The sequence below is a fragment of the Prinia subflava genome, chromosome 2, assembly GCF_021018805.1.
Source record: "Prinia subflava isolate CZ2003 ecotype Zambia chromosome 2, Cam_Psub_1.2, whole genome shotgun sequence".
NCBI classification, from domain to species: Eukaryota; Metazoa; Chordata; class Aves; order Passeriformes; family Cisticolidae; genus Prinia; species Prinia subflava.
This window is the reverse complement of record NC_086248.1, coordinates 83,315,408-83,334,184: the sequence shown is the minus strand read 5'-3', so window position 1 is coordinate 83,334,184 and position 18,777 is coordinate 83,315,408. Positions and strand designations below refer to the sequence as shown.

General features: G+C 37.6%; 1 protein-coding gene across 1 annotated transcript in view; it reads right to left on the bottom strand.

The window, feature by feature from the left end:
• PRKCE (protein kinase C epsilon) overlaps positions 1 to 18,777 on the bottom strand; it is a 284,066-nt gene that overhangs the window by 98,916 nt on the left and 166,373 nt on the right. The window contains exons 3-7 of the mRNA XM_063390814.1: positions 8,299 to 8,458; positions 7,122 to 7,156; positions 5,633 to 5,718; positions 3,802 to 3,934; positions 886 to 1,028 (exon numbers count right to left, since the gene is read on the bottom strand). Of these exons, the coding sequence (XP_063246884.1) occupies positions 886 to 1,028; positions 3,802 to 3,934; positions 5,633 to 5,718; positions 7,122 to 7,156; positions 8,299 to 8,458 (557 nt within the window). The remainder of the gene's footprint in view (positions 1 to 885; positions 1,029 to 3,801; positions 3,935 to 5,632; positions 5,719 to 7,121; positions 7,157 to 8,298; positions 8,459 to 18,777) is intronic.

Genomic DNA, 18,777 nt, shown 5'->3' with positions numbered 1-18,777 from the left:
TCTGTACTCAAATTTATCCAGTAAATACATTTAACTATAACATGTATCAGCAAGCATTGCAAACTACCTCCTGCAGTAGCAACATGACAACACCTTTTCCCAGCAGTGTCAAATCAATTAATTCATCCTGAGTTTCTGTAACATTTTAACACAGGGTACAGGGAATCCCAGTGTGCAATAAGCAGGAAAATGAACAGAAGCAACTGTCAATGTTTAAAGAAATGATGGCACAAATTGCCTGTTTTGGTGAGACCAATGGGTCTGTTGTGACAATCATGCAAACAGAGGTACAAAGTGTGGGCCCATTCCCATCCAGGACACACATCATCACTCAGGTATAACTCCATCAGTTTTAGATATACTTGGGATGATCTATGCTTTTTATTTCTAGAACAGCCTGGTTATTCCTACAGAAGGCATGATAACTCCAGAACTGTCATCTGGCAAACATCTCCTCTTCATGAGAATCAGCACATTGCTTGTTTATCAACATTTACAACACTGTGGAACAGTGCTATCTGCCAATCAATCAATCAATCAGTTATTCTATGCCAATTCTGAGCCATAACAGGTATTTATGGTTTTAACTGTTGCCAGACATTGTCTCTGTCAAATTTCTTTCCTCAAAATTAAAAAGGGGAAATCCTTCCAGAAATTATAGACTTAAGATCTGCAACATTGTATCAGGTCAAAATAAATTTTATATCCAAGTCCAGAATAGATGATTTACACTTACAAAACAAAACTCAAAGTCTTAGGCCTGTACTGATGTATAAAAAAAATACTGTGGAAGTCATTTGAGTAGGACTGAATCCCAACCAATAAAGTTACAATACAGTCAGACTTATCTGATGTTTTTAATGTGACAATACATAGCAAAATCACCTTTTTCCTCCTCTGCCCACTATTAGTGATCTTATCTGGAGTGACTCCAAGATCTGCAAGGACTTTAGCTATGCCTCTAGCATCCACTCCACAGTTTGGTGCCACATTTGTTTCACAGCGTCGATGTACATTCATCTTGCAAACTGCAATGAAATACAAAGTAATACAGTAAACTAAATACTATCTTGGCATGCATTTGCCTAACCCAAAGCAGACTTTTATTGGTCATATCAATAACTTTTTCAAATAAATACAATCTCAGTAGGAAAATACTTAGCTGGATTTGAATGCTAATATAAAGTTATTAACCTGATTATCATTCTTCTGATATGATAATGTAGAATAGTATTTTCATACAGTGCCCAGAACAGACACATGGACAGGAAAAAATGAAACTACTGAATGATCCTGTAACTCTTAAATTAATTTGAATTAGAAGAAAAGTCCTCCAGAGCTTGGATTTTAACTGTCCACTATGGAAAGTACAACATTAAATCCTTATGTATTATTGCTTCTTATACAGCAATTTTACTGAAATACATTAACTTCTAATGTAGGCAGCCATAAAACTGACAGCGCTTTAAGTTTTAATAAAAATTAAGGGTTAAACACTTATTTTATTTAGATGGCAATCCTGTGACTAAATTTACTTTGCTTCCAGACTATAGGACAGAGGCAAGAATATAGCTCCATTAAAACTAGTGGAGTGTGGATTTATTAGGAGCAGATGACATGTTTTATCTGAGACTTCAGTGCCCTCTTGTGGAGCAAGGCATAAAGAGAGCACAGCTGCAAGTGCGATGAAATTCTAGATTACTATTCAATTGTTCAAATTCCTCACTTCTTTATTTGAGAAAATGATATTAAAAAATACATGTCTTTATAAAGTTTCATTATATTTTTCACCAACAAAGCTTGGGTTGCACAGCCCCTAAAGAAAAAAAACCACATTTGCCTCTGAGACTATACCCAGGCACTGTATCTGGCCATAACCATGTGCTTCAGAAAGCTGGTGACTTTCCTTTTCAATTATGTTTCAGCTCACAAGAGTAAAAAGAAATTGCCAAACATAATATTCTCAATGAATGTATATTCAGTGACAAAACCTCGGCAGCAATTAAAATGTTTCAGCTAGGATCCATAAAAGTGGACATAGAGGAGCCAAATTGCTTGAAATAGCAGGAAAATTTTGTACCATCCAACCTCATCAACATATTTTGTAAAAAGATGCACAGGAATAACCAGTTAAAAAAACCCTGAAGAATAATAAATCTCTGTTATGTGCTTCTTATGGCATTAATAACCACACTGGGCAAAGAAGTAGATCTTTGAAGAAGGGAGTCACTCAGCACTTGTTAAAGAGAGAAAACCAAGCACAGAGAAAATGACATTTGCACTTCAAGTGAGTTCTAGCTTTCATGCAGAGAACAGTGCATTTTTATAGGCAATAATTTTATGAACACAGAGAAAGCAACACAGACTCTCTGCACTGTTGTTTCTATGTATCTGCTGTACAGTGTGAGAAATAACAGTTAAGACCAAATGAACAGTATGGTACTTGAGGTAGAATATGAAAGAGAACTCATGTATGCCCAGATCAGGTAGAGAGATACTATACCTCTGGTTTAAAAAAAAAAAATCAAAGAGGAAAAATCCCCAGATATAATTAAAAAGTCTTCACTGAATGCAACTCCACCATAATTAAGACAGCATTTGAGCAAAATCTTCCATAGCTGCAAAGCAATAGCATTTAGAGTCTAACATTTCCTCACTGTTCACTAGCTGGAATCACAAGGGAAGGCTTGAACTTCAGAAGGCTCACTGTGTATAACTTTGCCGTGAAAGAAATTTCTTCTTTCCCTTGTTGCTCAGCAAACTTGTGACATGAAACATCAGGTCTGACTTTCACCTATAGTTATGTGTCATTCCAAATACTGCAAAGGATGTATTTTTATAGATAATGTATTTATACACATAGATGTGACCCCATGTTTCTGCCGTTGAGAGGTGTACACAACATGATTTTTGTATTTATGAAGATGGACCTATCTATTCCTAAGGCATAACAAAATGAAAATGCTTATCATTCCACTAGGCACTACTTCCTAAGAACCTGATAATCATTTCCTTCATGACATCATTTCCTTCCACCCGCAAATGGAACTATTTTATTATTAACTATTCCTAAAATATTACTTTAGTTTGCAGTTGTTCATACTCTTTTCTCACCCATTATAAAGATCTGATTGAAACAATGAGATATGGAACCAAACATTTTTGACAACTAAAACAACACAAATGCACCTTCCAGCCAGACTTTCACGTACAGAGTACTTTCCTGTATTTTCCATATCTTTTTCCATATTTTCCTGTACAGAGTACCTAGTCCTTAAGTGGCAGAATATAATGAATCCTTTATTTTCTGCAATAGAGAGGCTAAGCAGACCATCACAAAGGATGATTTAGCTGGGTATGACAATACCTCATATTCTGGACATGGGCACACAGGACTGGTTTTACCTACTCTAACCAATAGAAAATAGCAGTTTTTGAAAACAGTATTAAAGGGTAAAGTAGCTGGAATATTGATGTTTAAAAAGAGAACAAACCTGAAAATACAAAAGGCATATAAACTGAAGGTATGTAAATTGTCATGCTTATCATTTTCTGATAACTTCTAATGTCCTGCGTGGCAATAATCCTACACAGGAGTGAGTGCAAAATGTGTTTCTTAATGTCTGACCTCTGTATCTGTTACTGACTGGTGTTGTCAACACCAGTGTTCTAACCAGGATGGAAATCCTTACATTGCTCCACTACTTGTATTTCTGTTCATGCTGACATAGTGACTTGAAGTCTTTCCAAGTCTACAAGTCACTCACAAAGAAAAAGAGAAGCTCTGAAGTGGTGCCTTACCTTTGCATTGTAAACCTTGTCTCAAAAGACCCCAGAGCAATGAACCACAGTGGTCACAGAAGGTGGGCACTTTGTAATTGTGAATGCTGAACTTGTGAGGCATGTTGACACTGAAACGCTGGGATCCCACTTGCTGAAAAAGGACAGCACAGCATATTTCATTTTAATTAATTTCTTCACAATCAGTGTATGCTGAGGCCCTGCTGCATTTTGAAAACCACACAGAATTCAAATGAGATGAAGTAGATCTGTGCTCAGATGATGACCTTTGCATTAGATATACTCCAACCCCAGAATTCTTTTCACTAGTTTATGTGGGGAAAAGATGGGGAAGGGCTGCTGTTGTCCAAGAGATAAAGACTAAAGCTTACTTCCTAGAACTTTTGGGAACAACAAATACATAGCTATCAGGAAAGATCTCAATGTGGAAGGCAAGGAAGTCACTCCCAATTGTTTTAGGAACACAAGGCCAAACCAATACAGGACTAGAAAAAGAAATATATTATAAACCCTTTACCTTTTCATATCCCACTCTTCTTCGGATTATGATAATGACAATGATAACCTGTTGTGTTCAGGGATTCCAAGGTATGATTAGTTACTAATTAAGGGATGCCATTGATAAGTTTTCATAGTGACCATTGCACTGCAGGAGATTTATTTTTATGTTTTTCCTTCCCTTTGCTATTACCGCTGGCTTTTCTCCAATGATCTAGTACCCCTTCTAAACAATGAGACTATCAGCAAAGTATGCAAGTCTCCACCAGTCTGGAGCCTGGGAATATAAACCTGAACAAGATTTTGTATATTCTTGTGAGCACTACAAAAACCAGCACTAGCCCAACACAGTCCCTTATCACAATTGTATGCACATGATCACATTTTGGATGTAAAATACTGGTTGTGCACCAGATATTACAGAATGGTTCTAGTAAGGAAAATGCTAGTGAATTGCACAGAAAAAATGAGATCATGAGTAAGTGCCTCAGTCAAACTCATGCTGGAGTTGAAATAATAGATAACAACTGCCCTGTTACATACAACTCCAATTTGTAACTTATAGGTAGGCTTTTTCAATCACATGAATGTAGGTTTTTAACAAATAAAATTAAGAAATGTAGTTTTTCTGTGTGGCCAAGGAACTGTGATCACCCAAAGATCACCTCAACTAAGCCTATGGTGAAAGACAACAGGCCCTTGCTGTTGCACAAAACAACAGGACAATGAGCATACATACATTTGTTTTTCTGTTGAAGCACAAACCAAAAACTTCTGTGTAAGAAAAATTTGTTTACACTTGAGGGTGAAAACTATTTTAAAAAACATAACTACATTTTGACAGTTTGGATGTAGTCTTTGTTGAGGTGAGACTTTGCAAGCAAATTCTGGTCAGTCTTTTATGTTGGTGCCAGATACCCACCCAAGCATCCCAGCTCTCCTATCAGCTACTGATGGCTCAGCCACAAAAAATGCAGCCAGGGAAATGAGGGATCCCAGACCACTTCTTCTGAATTAAACTGACAAGACTTATATTAACTCAGAAATAGAGAGAATGTTAAAAAGAAAATGAGTGGAAAGAGCTCTCTGAAACTTTGAGCTCAGATGTTATAGAAAGTAAACCTATTAGAAATAGAGTTCTGTATGATAATTCCCACGTAAATGAAACTGTGATGGCAATCTAGTATTCCCAAGTAAATGCTACACCACAAAATGACCAGAAGGGCACAAAAAAGTCTTTAGCATCTATTGATTAAACAGAGCAGATGACACTACTTTGAACAGATCAAAGACAGGATTTCATATATAGAAAATTTAATTTCTAAACATTTACCTCATCGTGAGTTTCCTGTTTTTTTAAGCCAGCACACTTCGTTATTATAAGTTCATGGCATCTCTTGTGAACTACACAAGTGCAAACTAGAAAGACAAAAACAGATAAAAGAATGAGTTTTCATGAAGATTAATTTTAAAGCAGAAGACTAATTTTAGAAGACTAGAACCACTGGGACTTGAAAGTGTGCAAGTGACTGGTGGTGATTTGGCGAGTCCTATTGACATAAGTTGGTTTACAAAGGCAGAAGATAATGGACTTTCAAAAGACCAAAGAATTTTATGATAACCAAAGCATATCTGCAAATATATCATCTGTAAAACCACCAATTACCTTCTGAAACGTTAACTGCAATATTTCTCGGTTTTTATGTATGTGATTTATTTATCTGATGAAGTCCATGATCTTCACATTACATGAGACACAATAGCAAAAACAATTCCTGTTGAAAGAACTTCCAAAGGAAAACAGATAGAAAGATAACTCATTGTAAAAGTCAAAAGAATAGAAAAAAAAAAGAGGTCAAACATTCTTTCTGTAACACATCATATGTTGATAGCAGTAAGAGGTTTCAGGAGGCAACAATGTTTTGCCAGTATACATCCTGATTTCTTAATCAATGGATAACATTTGGAGATACGACAAATAAGATAAACAATTACTAGGTCTATCATACCGTAAAATTCAAGGTCATTAAACAAAGTAAAAGCCCTCATAGTGAATTAATGAATTTGACTTTCTCCAGGTTTGGTCATTGTTGTAAGAAAAAAAATAGATCAGAAGTCAAGGTATCTCTCGAGGTACCTTTGTGTGTTAATACAGTAATGTTTATTATAGCATATAAAGCTCTATTTAAAAAAAGGCATTTACTTATTTACAATGAGATTTCATCCAGTCTTTTGTAACTGAAAAATCATCACCAATGATGGTTCCTACTTGTTAGATGAGAATTAAGTACTAACACATCATCCCAAAAGGCAATTGCGTAAAGAAGTAGGAGTACAAGAAATTGAGTTGAAAAATGGGAGATGAAAATGAAGCACTTGTGCAGTCTTCACTATAACCTTCTCTAATGATGACCTCTATAATTATCTCATCTATTTAAATTACAGTCTTGGCAATTACCTGGAATTTTTAAACACAGAATCTTAAGCAGAATAAAGAGCTCTCAATTTTAAAATGCAAGACTTGAAAAATGAAGAAGCCAGCATCTGCAGGTATGGTTCCCTAGATGGATATACATGAAGAGATATCTGGGATCTGATGTTAGCTGAGCTCCTACTTCATATATGATGCTTAAGACCAGCAATTTTGAAAAAAAATACTGTGACTTGGTGCAAAGATTGTATATTTGTTGAGACAAACTTATTCTGATCATCATGTGCTAAATTCTTAGCATTGTATATATACAATGCCTGATAAAAATATCTTATTACTTATATAACATAATAAATATATTTAAACTGTACTTATGTAGAATTGCTCTTACCTTGACATTGGTATCCCTGTTTTCCTATTACACCCCTGAAAAATAATAAAGTATTTTAGAAAACAAAGAGGAAATATTTTTAAAAATGACAACATGTCTCCTTCCCTTTAGTGGACATGCACATGTTTAAAGAAAAGCTTCTCATAAACAATCATCTGATCATTGCATGCCTGGACGAAGACCAGTTCAAAGTTACCTGCTGGGAGGTAACAGGAAGGATGAGAGACCACGAAGACAGAAGTACAGACACATTTACTATAGTGAAACAGACAAAGCCAAGGGGTGCATGGAAAGAGGACACAGTGGTAAACCATCATCAAGCAGTCCTCTAAATAGACAGATTGCATTAGCCAATATTGCTTGAAATCACCTTAGCCAACATAAAGCCTAGTTCCCAGGCACTTTTTAGAGGAGTGCAGTTAAGTTCATGCACATTTCACATCATTTTACATTAAGAAAGACTGATTCATTATGCACTCCTAAGAAATATTTACTGTCTATCACATCAGGTCTTATGTGTAAATCAGTGTCTCTAGGACACTTTGGAAAACTTCAGGAGTTGCTGAAAAACAACTGAAAACTGAATGTCTCCACCACTTTTCCCTATATGAAAATTGAAAATACTCAAAATAATGTAAATAATTTCTAAAAGGAAGTTCTTGGTGTACATTGTAATAGTAAAGACCCTGTACACTGAGCAACAAAATCTGTGTCACTGGAACGTATACACATATATTGGGTAATATACCCAAATTCCATCAACTTCAGTAAGATGTAAAGGAGCCTTGCATTTCTTGAAGAAAGATGGTGGCTCTTAGTCATCTATAAAAGAATTCTGTCATTGTGACAAAATGTAAAGGTCTAACATTAAGTCTAAATCTACACTTAGGCATTTACATAATACTAGACTGGTTGTCTACCTGGAATTTAGTGTTCATTAGATAGGGAAATACAGAACTTTGTGGCTCAAAGGAGAAGAACCACAAATACAACCAATTCTAATGTTTGTGATGGGAGTTTAACAGCCTTCTATTATCATCTGCAACGCTGTTGACAGACTAATGCCAAAATAAAGAGGAAAACAACTACTGCTCTATACTATTTTCACTTCAGCCAAACAGGAAGGTATGTTAACTCCCCAACTCAAAGTTGCAAAGAAAGCAAAGTCACTCCATACCATATAAAGTCTCTGCAGTGCGAGCAATACGTTGGTTGTCTAAGGTAGGTGGCCATAAACTTGTGCCCATTAACCTGATGCACCCTGCGCCGCACGGCACCCTGGCGCTTCCTGGGGCGCATCCGCTCCCGGAACACACGCTCCTCATTGTCCTTGGGGGCTGAAACACAGGGAAAAACAATAAGCACTAGCTGTCACAGACACAAGTCTGGGCAAACTCAGGTGCTGCACATAGGTAGATATCTTTCAAAATTAAAACCAGTCCTCTGTACCCAACAGCGCAAAATAACTTCCTTAAGCTTTGGGTAATTTTTATTCATTTTAGCATCAATTACCAGAGGGCAAAGGTTTTCATTGCCTAGTACAGGAACTTCTAGTTCTTCTAAAGCTTCATCTGTAAATTCATGCTAAATTGGGATTAAGTCCTCTACACTTTATCAAGCACACTGACAACCTCTTAACAGTAATTATACAGTTAGATTCTCCTAACAGCTCAGACTTTCACCTCATTTGATCTTCAGGAGAAGAAAAAGATCTCAACATCCCCATGTCCTTGTACACTCAGAAAGTGCTGACACAAGTGCAAGAAAGCCGAGTAAAAATATGTATTATCAAGCAGAACAAAAAATTCCATCCAAAATTGAATGCTTGGTAGAATTCCTGATTAAGGTCTGAGCTTCAAGCTCTAATAATTCACTTTGAATACGAATACATGCTCATCAAAATGTTCAAGAAAAGGAAGTTATTCTTCTTAACCAATTCCTATTCCAATTGTACATGAGATTTAATGGTAGAGGAAATATAAAATGAAATTGATATAACTCAGAGTGAAAAAATTTGGAAAACAATTCTTCAGAGTGCATTGGGTCTTCTTCTTAAGGGGTGTTTTTTTTTTTTTTTTTTACAAAGTATCACTAACACCATCATAATATTCTGTATGCATTCAACAACAGCTGAGGATGAATTAGCAACGAAGAACAGTTCACAGTTGTTAATGAAAGGCACATTTTACAAGCATTCCCTGAGCCACTCATGGTTTGGCAATATAAGAATATAAGACTTGGAGAGGACCATATTCAGTCATCCATTGCCAACTGAATCTATGCATTCAATACTTTGGTGCATATAACACTTTGATCTGTAGCTAACACTTGTCATTCTTTGAATTTCAGCTACTGTGAATCATTACAGTGGCCTAAAAACACCAACTTTGGTCTGCTGAAAGCTTTTCTGTACATGATTGAGTTGTCCAAGCATCAGTACCTATTAATAACACACAGAAAATTCAAAGTCTGAGAACAACTCAATGTATTGAAGACTCAAATTCTTTCACAAACATTGGAATAAATCCTGCTTTTGAGGGTTGTAAATATAAAAAGTATTGATTAAAGAATTTCTAGAAAATGGTCTTAAATTAAATCAATGGATTGACATCTTGGGGAAAAAAACTAAAGCTCAGATGAACAAACGGAGTCTTTCACTGCAGAGCAAAGGCTAAACTCCTTGACACCAGCAAATTTAGTCATGCACAGAAGAAGAGCCCAAACTCCATAAACATTAATGTTTTACAAACACTTCATACTCAGAGTCTGTTTTCACCCCAAAATGACACATCTGTGGGATGGCCAGAGAGGCACTCCTTTGAGTGAGCTTCAGTAAATAAATACTGCCTCTTACACAAAACAACCCCTTTTATTTATGCTGAAGAACAACCAAAAAGCAATGGTTGTAGCTTGCCCCTCAATAAAGAGATAAGAAACACCAGACAATTATGCATTATGTTTATCTTTATGTTGTTAATTTTGTTTATTTTTAGGTATTAAGCAAAACTCTAATGTCTAATAAATATCACAGCTCCTTAAGAAAGACTTCCTCAAAGAATATGTAATAAGTAGTTAAAATCCAACAAAACATTCATTTTCCAGCTTCTTGAATGATTTACTGACTTTACAAAGTTGCTAGAAATCTTTTAAAAGCTATTATAGGAAATAATTATATATTAACACAGTCTGCTCTTCTGGTTATCATCCAAATTTTAGACTTTGCTACAGTAGGCATAGCCTGGAGGTGAGAAAGTTTAAATCCAACTCCTCTGGAAAGGTTTCCCAAAAAGTTATGTACTTACATGAAACAAACAAGATGTTCTGACAGTGCACAACACACCATTTAATATGATATTGAGTCCACAGTACCATTTTTCTCATTTTTTTCATCTTAAGTGCAATTCTTGACAGGTAAAGCACCTGTAATTTTACAGAGCATGTAAAATCCTCTTCTTGATTTGGCTACATAAATGCAATGTCATGACACCGGTGTTTTTTTGTTTGTTTGCTTTGTTTCTACCAACAAAGTCTTAAATCTACTTTCACTGCATTTGTTTCAATTCTATATTAATTCTCTATTGAAATTCCATTTCCCCCATCTAATACTTACAGTTTAAATAAAAAAATGAAACCGTATCCTTCTCAGAAATGCACTGACTTGAAAACAGATACAAGCAGCACATCAGAAAGTATCAGATTAAAGGGCAGGCCTCGATTATCAAAAATCACTTCCACACAAACAGCAACACTGTGTGTGAGAAGGATCCTCTAACAGCTCAAGAAAATGCAGTTTTCTTGGTCTGGTTTGGATAACACTGGATGTCCATCAGGCAGTTGCCCTCAAAGAGTCTCTGCTGTCAGTCTGCTATTTCCCTCTTGTCACTAAAGACTGGCACTTGGCCAAACCCATGCACCCTGCCCTGCATTAGAGTCCAAGTGCACGGATGGACTGTGTGTTCAAGAGCATTGACTCTGCCTCCGCCTCACCTCTCATCACATCCCGTGTACAATCCCCACCTCGTCAGTCGGCAGCACTACTCATTCACAGGGCTTGGAGCAGCATACAACTGTTAAACCATGTCCCCAAGTGCCACATCCACGTGTCTTTTAAGTACCTCCAAGAATGGTGGTCTCCCCAGGCAGCCTGTTCTAATGCATAACTATGCAATTTGTTAAGAAATTTTTCCAATCTAGACCTCCCCTGGTACAACTTGACAGCATTTTCTCATCTATCAATTGTTATTTGGGAGAAGAGATCAACTCCCGCATCATTCCTAGAGATCTCATCTCAGGCTCCTTTTCTCCAGGCTAAAGAAGCATCTGACATTACAGTGCATGACTGACCACTGGCTGACTGGACATGTGCATTTCATCACAGCAGATGAAGCCACAAGAGAAATTAGCTCACCCACAAGCTTCACACTAACTTCAGTCCCTTATTCACTGTGACCCTATATAAACATATAAGCAATGCTTTCCCACAGTCCCCAAGCAAAACACTGCCACATCTTGCATAAGGTTGGATTTTAGGAAAAGCTTTTTACTGAAAAGGTGGTCAGCTATGGGAATACACAAGACAGAAAGTCAAACAGACTTGATTAGCATAGCTAGTTTGATAACTAAGATGCCATGGCAGGAATAAACAAAACTGTGAAAATTACAGGAGATGGGATTACACCTGCTTACGGGAAGAGAGAAGATTCAATCAACTTCTGCAAGCAAAGAATTGTTGTAAAATGCATGAGTTTTCTGTGTGATGTTTAACCTGATTATTGTAGTAGAAATTATTAACCTGTTTGAAATAGTATATAAGCTTTTGGGAAACCTGAGTAAAATCGAATTCTGATCACTGAATCAGTCTTCCCATCTCTCACCAATCGCCAATAGTCAGCCACTGGAACAGGCAGCCCATGGTGGAGTCACCATTCCTGGAAGTGTTCAAAAAAGGCATGCATATGGCATTAAAGTCCACGGTTTAGTGCTGAACATGGAGGTGCTGTGTTAACAGGCAGACTTGATGACCTCAAAGGTCTTTTCCAACCTTAACCATCCTGTGATTCACACTGCTGTTTTGGGTCACAGGCATAAAATGAGGCAGGAACTGTCCCAGGTGACTCAGAAGCAGATGATCACACCTATTCTGGCTCATACCCAGGGTTGTGAACCATTTATTTCTAGCAGAACTCACAATAGTCTATATTTAAATTAAAATCCATTTATCTCATATTGAACAGCCACACTAGAGGTGTTAATTTATTTGTCTGAAGACACTACTTTGGAAGGGGGCTACACTGCTCTCCCCAAATATCTCTCATTGTTTACAGGCAGGAAAGCAAAGATTAGTAAATGCTATCAGAAAGCAGGGAGTATTTGGGAAAACCCCTAACTCTGTATGATATAGACAACAAGTGTTTTCAATGCATTCCTTTGAAAATACTAGCATCCCAAACAAAATTGGCCTTTTGAATATATTTTGTAAAGTCTTACAGAGGTATATTTTAGATTCTAGAAAGTATCGTTAGCATACTTCGTTACTGTGCATGGCATTTCTATTCTTAGCAGAGGAGTTAAAATTCAGTGAATTTTTCATAGTCAGAATATTAGCAAGTTTCAATATAAACCATTTCTTTTCACAGTATTTCTACTAAATAGCCACAGAGGGTAATCATTTCCTCGGTAAAGGCTGTTTCTTTATGTAATGTACATGCTGTTCCCTGTTTTGATTTTGAGTCCTTCTGTCTTCTGTACTATTTAGTTTATCCTTTTTAAATGCATTTCTTCCATTTTATTTTCAAAAGATGGAGTAAGAAATAATGATAATTTCCAAGTGTTCATTGAGAATGCTGTTGATGGAGCACATTGAGTTTAGGCTTCATATGATGGTACTTGAAAACTGGCAAATTTAGAAATAATTTTATTTCAAAACCATACCCACTAATGGCACTACTTCTTTTCAGTGCAGCCAAGAGTAACTCTTGAGTTCTTTGAAAAACAGTAGCATATAATTGCTTTTATATACTATTATGTACATACATAATGCCTACAATCTTAAAGAGACCGAAAAGACTTGCAGGCTTAATTCCAAGCTCTAAGGGAAGTGTTATAAAAGTCAGAAGTATCTGGCATGAAAAATTGCACAAAACTCAAATCCCTGCAAAAATGGAGGCTTAAATGAACTATCTGAAGTACATTTAACACTGTTCATTGTGTAGTATCCATTAAGCATGAATTATAATTCACAACTAAAAAGTGACAACTTAAAATTTGAAAGAAAAGAAAGTGATGCATAACGCTCAGCAGCCTTCAAAAGAAACAAGATTAGGGGAGTAAGACATAAGACCTGTACACCAAATAACAAAGCAAAGGCTCAACTGTGTCAGGTCTTGCTTCATACTAAAACAGTTTCAACATAAATGAGAAGGGCTCAGTGTGGAGGAGTAACTGCAACAAGATTATCCTGCACAGCCATTTCAATGTCTTATCTTCAATGTTGTGAGTACTTAGGGAATTCTGACAACAACCAAAAAAAAAGCAAAAATACGGCAGAAAAAGAGCAAGAGAGCTTACACACAAATAAGAGGAGATATCCAGTATTTTATTGCTGATGATGCTGACTTCTAAACAGGAACAATGCTGATCCCTTCCCTGAATCTGGAGGTGATTGTTACCCAACTGTCAGTGTTTGGGGAAGAAAAAAAAAAAACAATGAAACTTTAATGAAAGGCTTCTGCCCCATCAAAGCCAAAATGTGGGCCATGCATGACAGTAACACGGCAGCTGGTGGGGCTGCCAGGTAAAGCCTTGAAAGAGAACCCTGGCCCCACATGGCACTTCTGGCACAAGGGGCTTTCCACCCTGGGCATCTCTTGGGTGTCACATTGCTGTCATCCCTACCTTACAAGCACCATCCAGAAACCTAGCTGGTTTAACATTAACCTTTAATAACTACAACTGACCCTAACTGAACAACAAATGCAAAGGAACAATGGCTGTACTGACGTTTCATAGCTGAAGATGAAAACGAACAGCTTTTGTACCACATTTAAGCCTGACCACTTTAACCAATATGTATGTACAGAAACAGAGCTTTCGTTTTAGCACTATGTAATATCTAAACAGAGGAAGGATTTGGATCAAAGCAGGAGAGGTAATTTGTCTAAAAATATGTTGGAAAGTGAGAAGGGGCAGAAGCAATGTCCAGGACTTCTCAGGATTCAGAATGGAGTGTAACCAGATCATTATGCATTAAAATAAGGTCTCAAAGGATTATTGGCAAATTCTATTCTGGGCTGCACAGTAGAAGCATATATACTGTCATCAAGATTTCTCCAGGCAGAAATCTTTACAGGATTTTGCCTTTAAGACTTTAATCTATTTTAAAGTGAAAAAACCCCCACCAAAACAAAAAAAAAAAACAAAACACCAAGAACAAAAAGCTAAACACTCCCACATATTTGCATTTCTATATCCTTTCTTTTGAAAACGTCTTGTTCAGTAGTAACACATGCAACAAACTAATTCTGTAACTTCTAGAGAAAAAAAATAGTAAGGCAAATGATAGAATATGATTTTCATAAAGCTTTTCCTGATGAGCACAGAAAAGATATAGATAGTTTACCACAGTCATAGAAAGAGCACAATATTTTTTCATGTCATTTTCTAGAAGTGTTGTGTTTCCAGATTATTTCTTGAACAAGCATACAGGTTTTGCTTACTGTATGTCAAGTCTGCTTTATTTAGGAGACCAGATAGGAAATTTCTTGTTTGATAGGAGAATCAGTTCCTTCAATAACACTGTACTGTTAACAAAAACAAAGATGCTGAGTGCTACTAAAGAAATGAAAAAAATGCTCACAGAATGGATGAGTTTTAAAAGAGATATGTGTCTAGACATGTCTGCTAACACCAGCTATTTACTAAATGCGCTGAAGAATAAATTCCATTTTAAAGTATATCAAGATCAAATATGGTGGTGGCTTTGTAGCACAGGCTGAGGCTCAAATGTGAGCCTTCAAACACATGCTTACCTATAAATGCTTAAGTTCTTGTCTAAAAGAGAGATTCTGCCTATATGTATTTTAAAATTTCCCTTGATATGCACACAGATAGAGTTGATTTGGGTTGTGACAGGCACATATTTTTTTGAGGGCTTCTGTTACTTTCATAGTTTTAAAAAGAGTCCAAACCAAAACACTAATAAGCACTATAAAGCTATCTGATGATTACTTACACGATTTAAAGTTTTTCTACATACTTAACTATTATCAGGAGCACATTCACAAGCTCACTCAAAGCTGAAGGGACAACAGTAACTCCCCACATCTTTTCAAATAGAAATATTTCCACATTCAATACACTTAATAAAGGATTACTTAATGTCCAGAAGTACTAGAGTCTCATAGATACTGATGGTCCAACTGCAATTTCATCATACAGAGAAGTCCAGTTTAGTTTTCAGAAATTTCCCAGCCTTGGTGGCTGGCAATAATTTGGACCAAGTGTTCAAAACCAGCAGTGAGGTACCTGAAGAGACTGGGTGAACCCCCAGTGCTACCCCAGCCCATCCACTTGGCTACAGCAGAGGCTGGGGCGAGGAGGAATTAGTTTCCATACCTGCTCAGGCAAAATTTTCCTTTAAATGACTCGGAGACTTTTCTTAAGAAAGACTTCAAGATAAGCCCTCAAGTTTCTGCACTTGATCTCCACAATGCCCACAGAATTAGTGTCAATTTACACAAGCTTAAAGTAATAACATGGAGTTACACACGGTCATCTTCAGTGACCATACAGCATGATTTAATAAATCTAATATTTAACAAACAGAACTCTATTCTACAGGAACTGGACCAATGATAGGGGATGGATATACATATTTAGTCTGTTTTTTAGATCCCTTAGAGTTCACATGGATGATGGGGTACTGACCACATTTTGCAGGGTGGATATAGCAATTTCTGTACTTAAACAGCTGTCAGATCCACAAAGCAAGCAAATCAGAGACGGATCTCTCCTAATTCCTCTCAATTTCTTTATTGGTGACATTAATGATTTCAAGAAAAGTTGTATTCCTGAAACAATGTGACAAATTGTACCTAAAATCTACATATTGCAATTTATTTGACAAAGGAAGTGATATCACCAGAAATAACACAGGGAATTAATTGCTATGTGGCAGGTTTTCTGAAAAGTGAATTTCACATCTAAAGGTTTTTAAAATAAAGTTTCAACTCTCAAACCTTTTCCCACAACCCAGACATTAGTGCTTTTTCAGTTGTAAAAGGAGATGTCACAGGCAACAGAACGAAAAAAGCAAAAATCAATGCTAACTAAGGTTATTTCAGTCTTTTGGTCTTATTTTTCAGGAGGAAGAAACAGCCTCACTCTAAACACGATGTCCTTATGTCAACAAATCTGCAGTTGAAATTAAAGAACTGGAAATACATTCTACATATAGCAAATACTAAAGCTATGATTCAGGAGGAAAAGCCTACTCCATGAAATTTAATGTGTGTATTCATGTCCTAACTAGTAATGTAAAATAGTAATTTACAAAATCTTGAACAATTTTTGTGCCATAACTTGACTTGACAAACTTGCAGGCAGAAAATTAAATTAGTTTGTGTCAGTAAGAGTCAGATCACGTTGTTACAGTGTTAGTAATGAGCAGTATTAGCAGGCTGGTGTTAACATTGTTAGTGTTAAGCCCCTGACAGACTAACAAGATGAAATATCTCATATTAAGTCAACTACTTACTAGAGCTAAAAAAGCACAAAATCTTCTAAATGAAGAAACTACATCTATAATATAACATATTAGATTATTATTATAAGTTTATTGTAACTGATCAGATTATTGTATTGATCAGAAGAGCTATCCTTGGGACTTGATCTCGCTGCTGTCACTGCTGCAAGTCTACAAACACATCCTGCAGTTTGCACCGCGCTCCTCCGAGCACGCCCAGCCCCTTGTGGTGGCAGTGGTGGCAGTCGTGCTCTGGTGACAAACGCTCATACTGGCTGTGCTTTGTCTCCAATGAGAAAAGGCGGATGAAACAAACCATCACAGTCAGGGCTGCAGTGCGAGGTGAACTTCCACAGGGGTACACAGCCATAGTTATTTTAACAGAACTCCAGGCTATTGGAAGTACCTGCAGGGTCCAATGACCTCTCTGCAGGGTCAACACCTGAGCTGCTGGCCTTTGTCAGCTCTCCGGAAAGGAAACAGAGTTGTGTTGTGCTGTGCTGTGTTGTGAAGAAGGAAAACAAGCATTGTAAAAACTTCAGGACAAAGCTCTTTTTCCCAGAGGTAACTATTAAACCGGACAGATCCCAAATGACACTATTTTAAGCAAGTGTTTGTGATAGATTAGAGAAGTTTAGAAGTCTCTTTCTAATATCTGCAAAAGTTACATACATTATGATGGAAGAGAACCTGGTATGACTGGGATTTCTAGACTTTCAGAAGTTGTTTCTTAAATATTTATTCAACCCCAGCATTTTTCCTTTCCCACTGAATAACAGAAGCCCAAGTGGCAGTGTCATGGGTTGGCACTGGCCAGATGTTAATGCACCCATGAATATGTTTTTTTTCCCTAACAGCTACTGTGGGATGTGATCAGGAACAGAGCAGAGCAGGCTTAAATCTTGAAAACAAAAAAAACCCACCAAAACCTTATTACATTACATAAGAACAGGGACAGAAATACTCTTAAACACACACAGAGACAGAAATAAAAACTTCTTAGAACATTTCTTCTCCCAGTTTCTACTTCCCCACACATCACTCTTCACAGACCAACCTTTGGGTTTTAGATCAAACAATCACCACTCAAAAACAAACTAATCTTCAATTCAGCAAGGGAGAGAGGAGTCTCTCTCGCACCACAGACTGTTCTCCAGAACACACAGGTCTACTCCTTATGTGTTCCCATGTCACCCGTGGCACCGCCCGGAGACGTCTGCCAGGGTGACACTCTCTTTCCTATGTCCAGCGCTCTCACCGCTGTCCAAAGGCTGAAAACTGCATACAGGGCTTTTTAAGGATGTTGCATGCCGAGCTCTCCCCTTTTTACCCAGGGGCCGAGGTTCCAGGAGCAGGTCTGCCCTGAGGGCAGAGGGTGCCACCTCACCCTCCCCCTCTTTTCTCTGCTCTCTCCACTCTTCAAGTGCCAGTCACTGTAGCAAAAGCAGGGCAGCTGTATCCACCCAAAAATGCAGTTTATGTTCAAAAGAGACTCAAGTTCAGTCCATGGCTGACATTATGCAAGAAAAGTCCAGCTCCGAAGGCTACTCCTCTCATTCTTTGCCCATCAGGTTCCTTCCAATCATGCTTTATCACCTCGGTCCCAGGCCGCTTCCTTCTCCTTTTTTCCAAAATCACCAGTCATGAGAATCAATGTCTAAGAAAAGTTTCTTTCTGCCAAGCAAGGGTTAACAGCTTCTATTCTCCCAGCAGGGTGCAGGCTCAGGCACTCCCAGGCTGGGCAACCCCCACGTGGCTGGGCACCTTCTCCCGGAGTTTGGGGGGAAGAGGGGGTGAGCACACACAGAAGGCACTTCCACAGTTTTTCACCCCTCCATCCTGGACGGGGCAGCTCAGTTCCAGTCCTGTCCCCTCTCTTCTCCCCCCCGGGGGCTCTGGCTTACCTGAGCCCGA